At 34.7% G+C, this 17,500-nt stretch overlaps 1 protein-coding gene across 7 annotated transcripts in view; it reads left to right on the top strand.

Moving 5' to 3' along the window:
* Positions 1-17,500, top strand: part of LOC144974395 (uncharacterized) — a gene marked incomplete at its 3' end in the record, with an annotated part of 142,128 nt that overhangs the window by 97,581 nt on the left and 27,047 nt on the right. For 2 of the 7 annotated variants that reach the window (XM_078917236.1, XM_078917235.1), the window contains 9 exon segments: positions 898-995; positions 2,114-2,227; positions 2,946-3,080; positions 4,801-4,977; positions 6,162-6,359; positions 7,498-7,695; positions 12,835-13,032; positions 14,778-14,975; positions 16,811-16,940. In XM_078917236.1, the coding sequence (XP_078773362.1) occupies positions 898-995; positions 2,114-2,227; positions 2,946-3,080; positions 4,801-4,977; positions 6,162-6,359; positions 7,498-7,695; positions 12,835-13,032; positions 14,778-14,975; positions 16,811-16,940 (1,446 nt within the window). 7 annotated transcript variants of the gene reach the window in all.

Here is a 17,500-nt window from a genome sequence, read left to right on the forward strand (position 1 = left end):
AGTTCTAGCCATCATGAAGAATAAAAAGTACCCATTTTCTTTGTTTAGAACAGCGCTGCTTGCCGTTGCTGGGCGACTTGACATCAGACTATTGAATCCTTTTGTTGTTGTCATTAAAAAGTGAGGGTTTTTAGCCCGAACTGCTCCGTGTTTATTATATTGCTCTTTTAAACAATCTGTAATATGTTACCAGTGGCTTTAAAACGGAATTATTTAAGCATTTCTTTTCACCATTTTTTGTGAAAGTTAATTCCTCTTGGTGCGAGTACAAATTGGTTTCTGGGTCGTATTGATACGCACATGACTCATCACCCGTTGTCAAAAATATTCTATATTTATTATTATTGTGGCGTAAAAAGGGTTTTCTTCATGAAGTTTTTTCTTTATTGACTCGGTGACCCACCTGTACCGTGCCTGGGTGTCAGAGGTCATCAAAAATTCAGGTTCCGACGTGTGTCTAGGGTAAGAAAATTTAACACCACTCAACTCCAATGTGAATGAATACCTGTCAGTAGGGATTTCGTAAGAATGTTAATACAAAAATGGTGCCTAACATTCGACTGGTACTGTATGAAATGGTAATATGGCTCAATACGGCTAGGGGAATAAATGAAACACTACGAAGTACATTGAACATGATAATATCCTTTAAAAAAGGGCTACAAAATATATTCATATTTATTTTATATTTCTTAATACAAAAATGGTGCCTAACAGTCGACTGGTACCGTATGAAATGGTAATATGGCGCAGTATGGCTAGGGGAATAAATGAAACATTACGAAGTGCATGGAACAAAAGGGCTACAAAATATGTTCATATTTATTATATCTTTCTTGTTTTCAAATAATCCTAAATGGTGGATTACGTAGTCAATGTGTTCAATACTATTTTCAGCCACGGTAAACACACCTGGATGGACGCCCGCAAGAATGTCGATGACAACTACCAAACCTTCAAATGGAGTGACGGTACAGATGTTACTTGGATTAAAGGTTAAAAAACATATAAACACGAGCGTTTCTATATCACAATATCCATTAAACCTCTCCTTACCAACTATAGATAGAATGATGTTGACGTCACTCGGGTCTTTGTTATTGTTTTTGTTTGGTTTTTTTTTTGTCATCCGCGTTTATGAGTAATTCTCACTAAAATGTATTAGCCAGACTATAAACATTTAAGGTTACACAGAGTTTTGTGTGTTGGTCCGATATACTTCCAGATGGCAATGTTTTGAGCTTCTTAGCCAAGCGCATACTATATGTATAGGAGAATCGTCACATTCGTTACGATACAACCAACATTGTTTTTATTCAAACTTCTTTTGTACATCATAAAATTTAAAGAAAATGAATAATGTGTTGTAGATCATGTTTTGCTAAACAAATTATTTATGGCAAGAACCTTACTGCTATTGTGTTTGAGTGATAAAAAATAGTTTTTTTGTGTTAGCTGGGTGTGACGTTTTGAGGAAAATCCTGAAAATGGCTGGTAATGAGGGAGTTAAACGTGATCAAAGCGCTTAAAAAGAGGTCTCTAGCCAACAGCAACATTTAACATGTAAGACAAGATGTGTCGCTTGTGAGGCGATAGTATAATTATTTTTTTTTCGGACACAGACAACGGTGTTAACGGCCAGGTACTCATTTTACAACTAACTACAGTGAGAGAATGTGAGTAAAGAGCCTTTACCAATGACTCTACTATGCGCCGCTCTGAGAGGGACTCGAGCCCTGAACCTTCTGATTCGAGAGTGAGTGTCATACCACTAGATAACAAAGCGGCTCTTTAGTGCGACATTGTTAGATGTCGCAGCCTAGGCATTTCATAAAGAAATATATTTCTAGACTCTGAAAATTCATGTTGGCATTAGGAATGTTATAGATGACGTTATCTTTATTCCTTCATGGAATGTTTTGGCGATCGAAAATATTGGTTTTAGATAATCTTTTTTAGTGGAATTAGATAGAAAGGAAAATGAGGCACATGGACCACTTTGTTCTTTTTATTTTACTTCATTTGATCAATTTACTTCAATTATCGTCATACTTGAGATTGTTATTATTTACAAGAATATATTCCATACAAGAATTTGTCATATTGTTTCCAGGCACTGAAGGCGAAAATGAATGTGGCTTTATCGATGCAGACGGAGAGTGGGACAGCACACGTTGTGACTTCTTACATCCTTTGCTAAATCTCATTTGTGCAGTTCCAAAATCAAGTAATTTATTATGTTTATTAAATTACTTTATTGTATTTTTAGATTTGCCAGTAATTCTGTACTCAATGATAAAAATTTAACATTGGCTTTATGGAACGATGTTGATCCCCTATCCTATTATTTTAAAAATAGATTAAAAAGATTATCATTACTTGATGAAATCAAAAGAGATTTAAAATTACATCATATTTTTTTGTTGCAGATGAGATTATTCTTACTTGATAATACCAAACGAGGTTTAAAATATTGTCATCAATTTTGTGTTGTTGATATGTTAGAATTGCGTATAATAAATTATACACGCAATGAAAGGCAAACATCAAAAAGGACTGAGTATTACGACGTAGCAAATTTTCTTTGTCTTGATTTGAGTCAACAGATGATAGAATTAGCCTGAGAGAAAAAAGGTTTGCAAGTAACCCGTATATCTGTCTGTAAAGATAGTTTTATAATTTTTAGATTTGCACGTAATTTTGTGTTCGATGATATAAATTTTACGTCAGCAGTTCGAAACAATGTTGAACCCCAAACTTTTTAAAATAATATAATATATTCTTTTCACTTCACATTGACTCTGCTCTTTCTTACCAGATTCTTATCGTTTTCTCTTTTCTTCCACTCACACTTTTTAACACACAACTTTTTACATTTTCATCGTCTTAGACAACTACTCATCAACAACATCAATTATTTTACATTTATTTTATTGTCTCAACAGACAGAACCGGATGTTATGATTTTCTTGAGGACCAATGCGTCCAGTTATTAGAAGACAAACCAACGATGTGTCAAGAAGAAAAAGGCTTTGTCAGTTTTTACTGTGCCAAAACATGTGGATTATGTGGAACCCCCGGTGAGTTGTAACTGATTTATCATAATATGGGACCAGTCGTCTCCAAACCATTTAAAGTAGGCAAAGCACTTTATAAAGGTGTCTATAAGCAACAACATAATCGAACGAGACATCTCCTGATGAAAAAAAATAATTCTGTCTGATACCCAAAAGTATGCAACAAATTAGACAAAGACATCAAAGGCGCTGACGAACTCAGTGATTTTAGGAATTTTTTTGAAAATAAAAATTGATTCAAACAGAGTAATTATAGAACATGAGTTTTGTTTTACCATTGCATGTGTGGCGCATTAGAGGACTATGTGGAATTTGAGACTGTATAAATTAATGATTAGGTTAAATTACATTCAATGGAGAAGTAAACTGTATTATTTATTTGCCTTTCATTAAGTTAAAATTGATAAATCCCTAAGACAGAGGTGATGGTGTGTGGTAGAAAAAGTGTTTTGAAAGATGATTTTCTGAAGTTTACTCTAAATATAAATGGGTGCACAATTAACCTCTCAACGTGTGTGAAAAACCTCGGGGTAATGCTAGATCAACATATGACTATGCAGGCACAGTTTGATTCTCTATGTAGAAGTTTGACAATAGGATTAAAAAGAATTGCTTCAGTTAGACCTTTCCTAACAAGAGAAGTAACATGCAAACTAATAACATCTTTCATACTATCTAAAATAGATTACTGTAATTCGTTAATCTCGAATGTAAGCAACGATAAAATATCACGCCTTCAAAGTATCCAGAATGCGGCTGCTAAATTGATTTTAAGAAAGAAGATAACATCCTACTCGTTGCCACTTTTGTATGAGCTGCATTGGTTACCAGTTAAAGTGAGAATCGAATTTAAACTAGCAGTATTGTGCTATAAGTGCCTTAATGATCAAGCACCATTGTATATTACTGAATTTTTAGAAACGTATAAGCCAACGAGGAGTCTACGTTCTGCACTAGATTCTACAAAATTAATTGTTACAAATAAATATAAATATAAATTTTACGGCGGCAGATCGTTCAGTCACGTCGGACCTTCCATCTGGAACTCTCTTCCTAAAAGAATAAGAGAAGCGCAGTCCTTATCAATATTTAAATCAAAGTTAAAACACCATCTCTTTGTTAAAACACATCTTGATTAATGCATCTTTGTAATTTGACCCCAATATGAATGTTAATTTAGTTTATGTTATTATATCATTATTTTATATTATTTCCGTATTTGACATAGCATGTGGATGTATTATAACATATCTTGTATTAATGACTTTATGTTTAGTTATTACATTGTTGTATAATGATAATATTATGTTGATGTAGTTTGTATAATGTTTCATTTGTATAAAAATGTCACTGTATTATTGTTTCGCGCATTGAGCATCACCCAGTGATGAAAATGCGCGTTATAAATGTCATGTATTATTATTATTATTATTAATTCTAATTACTAAAGCGTTGACCAGTGAAGTGCCGTACTCTAGAAAGACATGTATTTAAAATGTGGCCACAGAAGTCTTCATTAATATTCCAGGTTTGAAAGTTTTATCGGGTCATCTAAATCGATTAATATTTGAAGGACAAGCTTTTTGGCCAAAGTTTTAAATAAATGGGTTTTTTCAGAGTACGACAGTTAACTGGTTAAACACAGTTTTCTCTGCAGGGTCATTCCACCAAAATGTCCAAAGAGCAAATACAAATATTAATACCTTTATACTATTCTCTTCAGGTGAATGCAATGTAACATTAGCTGACCACTCTGAAGTGTCCATATCAAATAGTACCATCTCTGTTGGTCAATTTATTGATTACAGTTGTAAAAATGGCACAATTGCAGTAACCGGTGGTAAGAAAAGAGCATGTTTGCCCAATGGAAATTTGACTGGAACACCCATTGTATGTAAAGGTATGCCTTGATATACAGCGTCTCGTAAACTAGAATGGCATAAGAATGTATTTATATTCCTAACTGCCAAAACTGAAATTTTAAACTATAGTTTTTACTATTTTTATTTTGGCTTAGTCTTCGGTGGTGATGCATTTGGCAACTAATTAGATTGAATAATGAATATCATCTCTATGTGAAATAGTCACATTTTAACTAACTGTTGGCATCATTCTTAAAACAAGTTATATGCTTTTAAACATTACATTTACTTGAAATCAATCAGCAAGTTTATTCCTTTTGGGTTTATGAATAGAGTGGACAATGAAATAACTTATTGTTAATTTTTACGTAGATGTGTGATTTTTCATATTTTATTTTTTTCCCCTAGAATTAGATTTATTTAATTTCAAACATTAATTTTTATTGAATCTTGACAATGATATGTCACTGATTAAATACTATATTTTGTACATGTATACACCTTAATAAATCGTATGATTAAAAAAAAAAGAATTTCGATAATTAAAATGCGACAATAATTGACACGAAATTATTATTATAATTACTTTTTTAAAATTGTATTTTATTATCTTTCCTATCTTCACTGACATTCGTATCATAATAGTCATCTTTGATACCACATAGTCACTATTTAAATTAATTGATACATAAATCACATTTCTTTAATTCATTCCCAAAGCAAGACGTAACCATATGGTTAATTCCAATGGAAGATTAGAATAATCCAGGCTCCAGCCATTTGTGCAGTCCTGCAAAATGAACTAGGCTAATGAAATGCGACTTGCTCAATGCCAACGTCGCGGCTGGTAGTAGAACTCAGTGTGTCCTGCTAAATTGTCTTGTTTATTTGATTCATTTTCTATATTTCAACTGTGATACTAAGCTGGTAGAAGCTGTAGACTGCAAATAGTAATAAACATAAATGCGTATAACAATAACAATTTTACAAAAGAGAACAAAATGCTAAACGTGGAACATTTCGGGTTCAAAAACCTTTCTTCAGCCATTAATAAAAAGAATAAAAACATTAAAACGCGACTTAAAAATTTTATTGGTTTTGATATTAGCTGAAGAAAGGAGCTGAAATGTTCCATGTTTGGTATATTGTTCGTTTTTTGTTTGTCTGTTTTTTGAAGATCTTATATTTATTTTATTTTCAAAATGTTTCTATTCTTTTACAGCTCAAACCCTTGCAGTTACTAACTGTTCTGTAGAGAATACCAACCCTAACGTGATAACCATGACAAACCAATCAACTATAGCAGTAGGGGAGTCTGTGAATTACACATGTGAAAGATTAACATATCCAACCAAGGGCAATGAAACCCAGGAATGTCTTCCTGAAGGAAGACTGAGTGGAAAACCTTTGCAATGCGACGGTACGTGAGGAATATACGACTTTTTATTATTATTCTTCTTCGTCTTCTGCTTCTTCTTCTTCTTCTTCTTCTTCTTCTTCTTCTTCTTCTTCTTCTTCTTCTTCTTCTTCTTCTTCTTCTTCTTCTTCTTCTTCTTCTTCTTCATCTTCTTCTTCTTCTTCATCTCCATCCTGTTGGAGTTAAAAATGACAATACATTTATTTCAGAAAAAAAAGTTACATCTACAAAACAAATAGGAATGCCACTACTTTACTTATCCATCCAATATTTTTGTCTTTCTCCTTCTATCCATGATTCAATAACACCAATGTCAATATAAATAATAAAAATAATAAAACACAACCACTGTACCCAGTATCGTGTCCAGTCAAGAAAAGTCAAGAAATTGAAAATAAAACTCCCTCCATGAATCAAGAATACCATGGTACATATAAATAATGAAATAAAATAAAACACAAACCTTGTACAAGGAATAGTGTCCAGTCAAGAAAAGTCAACAAAAAAGGGGAAATAACTCCCTTTCTCTCTCCTAGTGCATCACTTTATACAGCGATGGTTCAAACCCCCGGATTGGAGGGTCAAGGAGTTCAGATAAACTAGCAAACCGAGGAGTTTTCGGTCAACTCCAGACTCGTTCGGGTTATGATCTAGCAACAGTACCAGAGTATAGCATCCAGGCTCCAGTAATTGGTGCAGTGCTGCAAAATGAACTAGGCTAATGAAATGCGACTTGCTCAATGCCACACGTCGCGGCTGGTAGTAGGACTCAGTGTGTCTTGCTAAATTGTCTTGTTTATTTAATTCATTTTCTCTATTTCAACTGTGATGCTAAGGCGCTAGAAGCTGTAGGCTGTAAAAAGTAATAAACATAAAAGATTTATAACAATAACAATTTTACAAAAGAGAACAAAATGCTAAACGTGGAACATTTCGGGTTCAAAAACCTTTCTTCAGCCATTAACGACGAAAAGAATAAAATCATTAAAACGCGACTTAAAATTTTTATTGGTTTTGATATTAGCTGAAGAAAGGAGCTGAAATGTTCCATGTTTGGTACATTGTTCTCTCTTTTTGTTGTTTGTCTGTTTTTTGAAGATCTTATATTTATTTTATTTTCAAAATGTTTATATTTCTACAGCTCAAACCCTTGCAGTTACAAATTGTTCTGTAGAGAATACCAACCCTAACGTGATAACCATGACAAACCAATCAACTATAGCAGTAGGAGAGTCTGTGAATTACACATGTCAAAGATTGACATATCCAACCAAGGGCAATGAAACCCAGGAATGTCTTCCTGAAGGAAAACTGAGTGGAGAACCTTTGCAATGCGACGGTACGTGAGGAATATACGACTTCTTCTTCTTCTTCTTCTTCTTCTTCTTCTTCTTCTTCTTCTTCTTCTTCTTCTTCTTCTTTTTTCATCTTCTTCTTCGTTTTCACATTCATCCTTTTTGAGTTAAAAATGACGATATAATTTATTGCATAAACAAAGTTACATCTACAACACAAATAGGAATCCACTACTTTACTTATCCATCCAATATTTCTGTCTTTCTCCTTCCATCCATGATTCAAGAACATCAATGCACATATAAATAATTAAAAAAATAAAACACAACCACTGTACCCATTATCGTGTCCAGCCAAGAAAAGTCAAGATAAAGAAAATAAAACTCCCTCCATGAATCAAGAACACCATGGTCAGGGCATACACACAGCGGGCAGATTCACCCGCTCGCCACAGCCGAGTGTGTAGGCCATTGCTTTGCACGGCCCACACGCAGCAACACGTCAAATTCACAAGCATTGACCACCGTAATCCCAGCATTGTGCTAGATCCAACTGCAATAATTAATTATGGTCTGTGTGTTGGGATGAGGGGGTGGGGGGGAGGGGGGTCTATAAGAGAGTGCACAATGTTTTTGTATTTTCTTTCAAGTATATGTAAATGTCAAGTTTTCAAAGTGAAGTAAAAGAAAGGTGGGGAATAAAGATAGATGAAAGATATAGAGGCAGACGTACACACACACACTCTCACACACACACACACACACACATATATATATATATATACATATATATATATATATATATATATATATATATATATATATATACATGTGCGCACAGATAGATAGACAAAGAAAGAGAGAGAGAGAGAGAGAGAGAAAGAAAGAGAGAGAGAGAGAGAGAGAGAGAGAGAGAGAGAGAGAGAGAGAGAGTGGGGTTTATTTTCAAGCAGATTGATTATACAGAACACAAATAAAAAAACATACTTTCTAGTTGTCTTCGACATAACCGTATTATTGTAATTAGGCAGGAATCAATATGAATTACTTATTACAGAGGATGTGCTAATAAAAACATTGAATAAAGTAATGATGATGTGGTGGTGGTTGTAGTACTAGTGGTAGTGATGAAGATGTGATGGAGGTGATTGTAGTAGTATTGGTCGTGATGACGGTGTGGTGTTGGTTGTAGTAGCAGTGGTAGTAATGATGATGTGGTGGTTGTGGTGATGTATTGGTGGTGGTGTTTGTGATGTGGTGGTTGTAGTAGTAGTGGTCGTGATAATGATGTGGTGGTGGTTGTAGTAGTAGTGGTAGTGATGATGATGTAGTGGTGGTGGTTGTAGTAGTAGTAGTTATAATGATGATGCCGTGGTGGTGGTGGCGGTGTAGAAGTTTTGGTAGTGATAATGATGTGGTGTTGGTGGTTGTAGTAGTATTGGTAGTGATGAAGCTGTAATGGTGGTGGTTATAGAAGTAGTGGTAACGATGGTGATGTGGTTGTGGTGGTGGTGGTTGTAGTATTAGTGGTCGTGATGTGGTAGTGGTGGTGGTGTTTGTATTTGTAGTAGTAGTAGTAGTGATGATGTTTGAAGTAGTACTGGTGGTACTGGTGGTAGTAAGGATGATGTGATGTTGGAGGTTGTAGTAGTAGTGGTACTGATGGTGATAGTAGTTGAAGTAGTAGTTGTAGTGATGATGTGGTGGTGGTTGTAGTAGTAGTGGTAGTGATGAAGACGTGATGGTGGAGGTTGTAGTAATAGTGGTAACGATGATGATGTGGTGGTGGTGGTTGTAGTAGTGGTTTTGATGATGAGGTGATGATGGTGCTTGTACTAGTACTAGTGATGATGATGTGGTGGTGGTTGTAGTAGTGGTGGTAGTGATGATTATGTGGTGGTGATGGTTGAAGTAGTAGTAGTAGTAGTGCTGGCATGATGTGGTGGTCGTTGTAGTTGTAGTAGTGATAGTGATGATGATTTGGAGGTTGTGGTGACGGTTGCAGTAGTGGTGGTACTGATGATGTGGTGGTTGTAGTTGTAGTGGTGACGATGATGTGGTGGTGGTGTTGGTGGTTGTAGTAGTAGTGATGATGATGTAGTGGTGGTGGTTGTAGTAGTGGTAGTAGTAGTAGTAGTAGTAGTAGTAGTAGTAGTAGTAGTAGTAGTAGTAGTAGTAGTAGTAGTAGTAGTAGTTAGTAATAGTGATGATGATATGGTGGTGGTGGTGGTGGTGGCTGTGTATTTATGGTAGTGATAATGATGTGGTGTTGGTGTTGGTAGTAGTGGTTGTGATGATGAGGTGGTTGTGGTTGTATATGTAGAGGTAGTGATGATGATGTGGTGGTAGTGGTTGCAGTAGTGATAGTGGGGTTGTTGTAATAGTGTTGGTAGTGGTGGCTGTAGTAGTAGTGGCAGTGACGATAATGTGGTGGTGGTGTAGTGGTAGCGGTCGTGATAATGATGTGGTTTTGGTGGTTGTCGTAGTAGAGGTAGTGATGATGATGTAGTGGTGGTGGTTGTAGTAGTTGTGGTATTGATGATATGGTGATGGTGGTTGTAGTCTTAGTGGCAGCGATGATGATGAGGTGGTTGGAATTTAAAAAAAAAAGGGGGGGGGGGTTGAGGGAGGTTCCGTAACCCTGAATTTTTTGCTCCAGACCGAAGTTTTGGCAACACTGAATATGTCTAAGCATGCCACCCCCCCCCCCCTTTCTCTCTCTCTCTCTCTCTCTCTCTCTCTTTCTCTCTCTCTCTCTCTCTCTATATATATATATATATATAATATATATATATATATATATATATATATATATATATATATATATATATATATTTATATATATCCATCTCTCTTCCTCTCTCACTTTTCTTCTATTCGTGTACTACTAAGTATAATCTGCGCTTGAATCCGGCACTCAGTACATTTCAATGAAAGAATTTATTAAACAATGCTTGACAAGTTGTTAAGATATTGTAATATCTTATTCATACTATTATATTACTTATATCACTAGAGATCATCCCCAAGTCTGGATAAGAATTTAGATGAGGATAAAGAAATATATATGAATGGCCATGACTTGAAAATTAGATTTGTTATTATTAGCTGTTTAAAACTTTTAGAAAACAAATAATTCAATGTATGTCCAATAATTTATACAAGAGAACCAATTTAAAACTAAAACAAAGCAATACACTGGTCAATAAAATCTTGAACCGACACATAATCACAAGCACCACGCCATAAATGTTCATAAAGAATGCATTGGCCTAGTGATACAAACGAACGAATCACAATGCCGTTATTCTTGTTTACAATTAATAAAAAAATAGAACAAAGTATTAATGTAGAACTAATCCGAAGTGGTTTGAAGCCTTGTACTTGAACACAATATTATTATCCTCATCTATGATGCTAATCCATGAATCAAACTTTAATTATTTAAAACAAACAGATGCAACACGATGAGCAAGGAACTGTTGAATGAATAGCATATTGAATCTCGCGCTACACACACATACAGCCACGTAATAGTAGTAGTAGTATCATTCGGCTACACTTTTATGTTCAAGGTATCAATCCAGGTTCGGAAGTCATCATCACATTTGTTGATGGTTTCAAATCCCCCTTCAAGTTTTGTCTCTGGGCATTCTATTACGAGGTGGCTTGCATCTTGTGGTGCTTGGTTGAACTTTGGGCATGTTGGTGATTCTTGTAGCCCCCATTTGTGCATGTTGGCAGCTGTTCTTGTATGTTTTGACCGTAGTCTATTTGCAGTTACCCAGTATTTTCTTTGTTGATCCTGTAGACCTGGGAGACTTTTACAGGGATCTTCCATTAGTTCCCCTCCTGTTGGCTTATTCCTGTTCCATTCCTCGCACCAGGCTTCTTGCGTGTTGTAGTTTTCTTTCTTTGATAGGTAGAAAGGTGAACGAGATTTTATTCTTGATGTAGGGGGCGCAGTTTCGTATATGGTCTGCAGTGGAGTTCCACTATCTTCTTCAGCCTGGACATCCATTTCTGTGTTGCATCCTCTCTCCTCAAGTGGGGTGGTGCTATAGCGCTCATGACTGGCAGCCTTTGTGTTGGGGTTGATTTCAGGCATCCAGTTACTATTCGCATCGAGTCTCTTAGTTTCGCATCAACAAGGTTTGTATGGGCACTTCTCGTCCAAACAGGAGCATAATATTCTGCCACACTGTAGCAAAGGGTCAGGGATGATATTCTGAGAAGAGTTTGCGATACTCCCCATGTTGTTCCTGCCAGTTTTCTGAGTGGACAATTAATTTCCCTATCTTTCTTGCTGTACCCTCAAGATGGGTTCTATATGTCAGCCGTCCATCCAGTGTCACTCCGAGGTTTTTTGGATTTTGATCAGTTGGTAGTGTTGTGTCATCAATCTTGATCATCAGTTTTTGTTCACATTCCCTGTTGTTAAGATGAGATGCAGTTGGAACTGTTTTTGTCGTATTCATTTTTAAATACCATCTGTCAAAATACCTTTTCATGGCCGTGGTGTCTTTGCTAAGCATTGTTTCTATGTCTTCCCAGTTTATTGATTGTTATGCTAAGGCCCAGTCATGGGCCACATGGACATTTCTAGGTCCTGTCATGTATGAGAGCAGTTTCAAGATTTTTTCGGCATGGGATTATTTTTGCAAGTTTCAGTATCAAGGCACCAGCCCACACTGTGTCATACGCACAGAGAGATCAATAAACACTGTGCCTTTTTTAATTTCTTTTCAAATCCATATTCAATTATGAAGGACCTGCTCTGTTGTGCATCTATTTTGGTGAAATCTTGCCTGTTCAATTGGCAATATAGGATTCAAGTAAGGGGTTATTCTTGTTAATATTATTTTTTCTAGTAGATTGTAGAGGCAACATAGTAGAGTGATGGGTCTATAGCAAGATGTCTCTGTTGCTGGTTTTTCTGGTTTGAGGATGGCTATAACTCGAGCATGTTTCCATTTTTGTGGGTATCTTCCTTTGTCAAGTATGTCAGACATTACGGCAGAATAAAAACATAACTACGCGACTTAAATTTTTTATTGGTTTTGGTAATAATTTATAGCTGAAGAAATAAGCTGAGATGTTCCATGTTTGGTATATTGTTCTTTTTAGGATTGCTTGTTTTCTCGAAGATCTTATATTTTCAAAATGAAATTGTATTTCTACAGGTCAAATCATTGCAGTTACAAATTGTTCTGTAGAGAATACCAACCCTAACGTGATAACCATGACAAACCAATCAACTATAGCAGTAGGAGATTCTGTGAATTACACATGTGAAAGATTTACATATCCAACCAAGGGCAATGAAACCCAGGAATGTCTTCCTGAAGGAAAACTGAGTGGAGAACCTTTGCAATGCGACGGTACGTGAGGAATATACGACTTCTTCTTCTTCTTCTTCTTCTTCTTCTTCTTCTTCTTCTTCTTCTTCTTCTTCTTCTTCTTCTTCTTCTTCTTCTTCTTCTTCTTCTTCTTCTTCTTCTTCCTTCTTCTTCTCTTCTTCTTCTTCTTCTTCTTCTTCTTTTCTTCTTCTTCTTCTTCTTCTTCTTCTTCTTCTTCTTCTCTTCTTCTTCTCTTCTTCTTCTTCTCTTCTTCTTCTTCTCTTCTTCTTCTTCTTCTTCTTCTCTTCTTCTCTCTTCTTCTTCTTCTTCTTCTTCTTCTTCTTTCTTCTTCTTCCTTCTTCTTCTTCTTCTTCTTCTTCTTCTTCTCTTCTTCTTCTTCTTCTTCTTCTTCTTCTTCTTCTTCTTCTTCTTCTTCTTCTTCTTCTTCTTCTTCTTCTTCTTCTTCTTCTTCTTTTCTTCTTCTTCTTCTTCTTCTTCTTCTTCTTCTTCTTCTTCTTCTTCTTCTTTCTTCTTCTTCTTCTTCTCTTCTTCTTCTTCTTCTTCTTCTTCTTCTTCTTCTTCTTCTCTTCTTCTTCTTCTTCTTCTTCTTCTTCTTCTCTTCTTCTTCTTCTTCTTTTCTTCTTCTTCTTCTTCTTCTTCTTCTTCTTCTTTCTTCTTCTTCTTCTTCTTCTTCTTCTTCTTCTTCTTCTTCTTCTTCTTCTTCTTCTTGTTCTTCCTCTTGTTGTTTTTGTTGTTGTTGTTGTTGTTGTTGTTCTTCTTCTTCTTCTTCTTCTTCTTCTTCTTCTTCTTCTTCTTCTTCTTCTTCCTCCTCCTCCTCCTGTTTGAGTAAAAATGACGATACATTTATTACAGAAGCAAAGTTACATCTACAACACAAATAGGAACGCCACTACTTTACTTATCCACCCAATATTTTTGTCTTTCTCCTTCCATCCATGATTCAATAACACCAAGACACATTTAAATATTTTTTTTAAAAAATACAACTGTTGTACCCAGTATCGTGTCCAGTCTAGAAAAGTCAAGAAATTGAAAATAAATCTCTCTCCATGAATCAAAAACACCATGGTACATATAAAAAATAAATTAAAATACAAACCTTGTACACGGAATCGTGTCCAGTCAAGAAAACTCAACAAAAAAGGAAAAAAACTCCCTTTCTCCCTCCTAGTGTATCACTTTATACAGCGATTGTTTTCACCCTGTTTGGACGGTCAAGGAGTTCAGATAAGCTAGGAACCTGAGGCGTTTTCGGTCAACGCTAGACTCGTTCGGGTTATGATCTAGCAACAGTACCAGATTATAGCATCCAGGCTCCAGTAATTGGTGCAGTGCTGCAAAATGAACTAGGCTAATGAAATGCGACTTGCTCAATGGCACACGTCGCGGCTGGTAGTAGAAATCATTCTGTCTTGCTAAATTGTCTTGTTTATTTGGTTCATTTTCTCTATTTCAACTGTGATGCTAAGGCGCTAGAAGCTGTAGGCTGTAAAAAGTAATAAACATAAATGATTATAACAATAACATTTTTACAAAAAAGAACAAAATGCTAAACATGGAACATTTCGGGCTCAAAAACCCTTCTTCAGCCATTAACGAAAAGAATAAAAACATAAATACGCGATTTAAAATTATTATTGATTTTGGTAATAGCTGAAGAAGGGAGCATAAATGTTCCATGTTTGGTATATTGTTTTTTTATGTTTGTTTGTATTTCGAAGATCTTATATTTATTTTATTTTCAAACTGTGTTTATATATCTACAGCTCAAAACCTTTCAGTTACAAATTGTTCTGTAGAGAATACCAACCCTAACGTGATAACCATGACAAACCAATCAACTATAGCAGTAGGAGATTCTGTGAATTACACATGTCAAAGATTGACATATCCAATCAAGGGCAATGAAACCCAGGAATGTCTTCCTGAAGGAAAACTGAGTGGAGAACCTTTGCAATGCGACGGTACATTCGACTTCTTCTTCTTCTTCTTCTTCTTCTTCTTCTTCTTCTTCTTCTTCTTCTTCTTCTTCTTCTTCTTCTTCTTCTTCTTCTTCTTCTTCTTCTTCTTCTTCTTCTTCTCTTCTTCTTCTTCTTCTTCTTCATCCAATCTTTTTATCTTTCTCCTTCCATCCATGATTAAAGAAGTTCAATGACCATATAAATAATTAACAAAATAAAACACAACCACTGTACCCAGTATCGTGTCCAGTCAAGAAAAGTCAAGAAATTGAAAATAAAACTCCCTCCATGAATCAAAAACACCATGGTACATATAAATAATAAAATAAAATACAACACAAACCCTGTACACGGAATCGTGTCCAGTCAAGAACTCTCAACAAAAAAGGAAAAAAAACTCCCTTTCTCCCTCCTAGTGCATCACTTTATACAGCGATGGTTCAGACCCCATATTGGACGGTCAAGGAGTTCAGATAAACTAGCAACCCGAGGAGTGTTTGGTCAACTCCAGACTCGTTCGGGTTATGTCTAGCAATAGTACCAGAGCATAGCATCCCCTTGTAAACCATGAAATTGCTACTTTCATTGTTACTAACACCTTCAGTCAGATTGTGTCCTTATAAGAAATCCCAAATAATATGCTTCAAATGTCATGACGTCACTTCCTTCTTAATGACGCCTGGTAACATATTAACTGGCTCTAAACTATCGGAACAATAGCGGACGGCAATATGAAATATTTCTCCGACGAGCATAAAAGCTTATCCAGAGGAAAAAAAACATTAAAAATCTGATCATGTTTTGACTTTTACACATTCTGATCATAAGACATATGAAAAGTTCTAGCCAGCATGAAGAATAATGTTTAGAAACCACGATGGCAGCCGTTGCTGGGCGATTTGACATCAGACTATTGAATCCTATTAGTTGGGTTTTTTTCAAAACTCACAACATCCATTAGCAGGATACAACGTAGCAACACGCAAAACTATGTGCAATCTTAAACGTTTATATTCTGATTAATCATCATCATCATCACCATCATCATCATCATTATCATCATCATCATCATCATCATCATCATCATCATCATCATCATCATCATCTTCATCGATATCAACATAATAATAATAATAATAATAATAATAATAATAATAATAATAATAATAATAATAATAAAGTACTTTATTCATCCAAAAGGAAATTTTTGTACAGACGTATAAAATGCCAACAATGATACATACATAAACATAATATACGTAAATATAATGTGGTAAAGTAAAATTTGGTAATAATAATGTATGGTATAATAATATTGTAGGCTGTAAGAATAATTACATAGTGTAAATTAAAGGACATACAGATTATAAAAGTGTAAAGATCTCTAGAAACGGCACATTCATGCCAACATTTAAGAAAAAAAAATAGTCATAAAAATCGCAAATGAAAATAGTCATCGTTACCTTTTTTTATATTATTATTATTATTATTATTATTATTATTATTATTATTATTATTATTATTATTATTATTATTATTATTATTAATATTATTATTATTATCATTATTATTATTATTATTATTATTATTATTATTATTATTATTATTATTATCATCATTAATATCATTATGATGAAGATGATGATGATGATGATTATTATTATTATTATTATTATTATTATTATTATTATTATTATTATTATTATTATTATTATTATTATTATTATTATTATTATTATTATTATTATTATTATTATTATTAATATTATTATTATTATTATTATTATTATTATTATTATTATTATTATTATTATTGTTATTATTTTTATCATATCCAGGTGACAACGCATGCTTTGACCGGAAAGACAGAGGTGTGACTTATAATGGAAAAATTAGTGTTACAAGTGACAACCAAGCCTGTAGCAAGTGGGCTGAGAGTAATTGCAGCATAAGCCCATTCCAAAAAGGGTATCTAAATTGTTTCAAATCCTCAAAATGATAATATTTGATATACCACCTCTATTCAGTGGTATTTTGGGTTGAACTTCTTTCTGAAAAGGGGTCCCGATAGCTCAATTGGTAGGGCACTCCTGTCCAAAGGGTAGCAGGCAATTATGCTATTGTCCATTCCACACTACAGAAACCAGGATAAACTCCGGCTCGATGGGCCCAATGACTCTGAAGGAATACATTTCTTTCTGAATAATAAATTTTATGTCAAATTCTTGAAAGTTTATCTAGACTTGATATAGGTACGGCTATATATGGACTAATGGTATTACTTATTAAGAAACATGGGGTCTGAGTGATAGTTAATAAGACACTCTCAACACAAGTATAGTTATTTATATGGAAATAACGGTTTGTGATGTTATACTCACCATAGCATCGCAAAGTCCTGGGTTCGAGTTCCGTTCTTAGGTGCATATAGTTGAGTCCTTGAAAAATGCTCTCTACTCACATTCTGCCATCGTACTCAGGTGTCAAATGAGTACCTGGCAATTACCAATAAAAAATGTTGTCTCTGT

This window comes from Berghia stephanieae, chromosome 6, assembly GCF_034508935.2.
Source record: "Berghia stephanieae isolate SIO BIC M18660-M18661 chromosome 6, UCSD_Bste_1.3, whole genome shotgun sequence".
Taxonomy (NCBI): domain Eukaryota; kingdom Metazoa; phylum Mollusca; class Gastropoda; order Nudibranchia; family Aeolidiidae; genus Berghia; species Berghia stephanieae.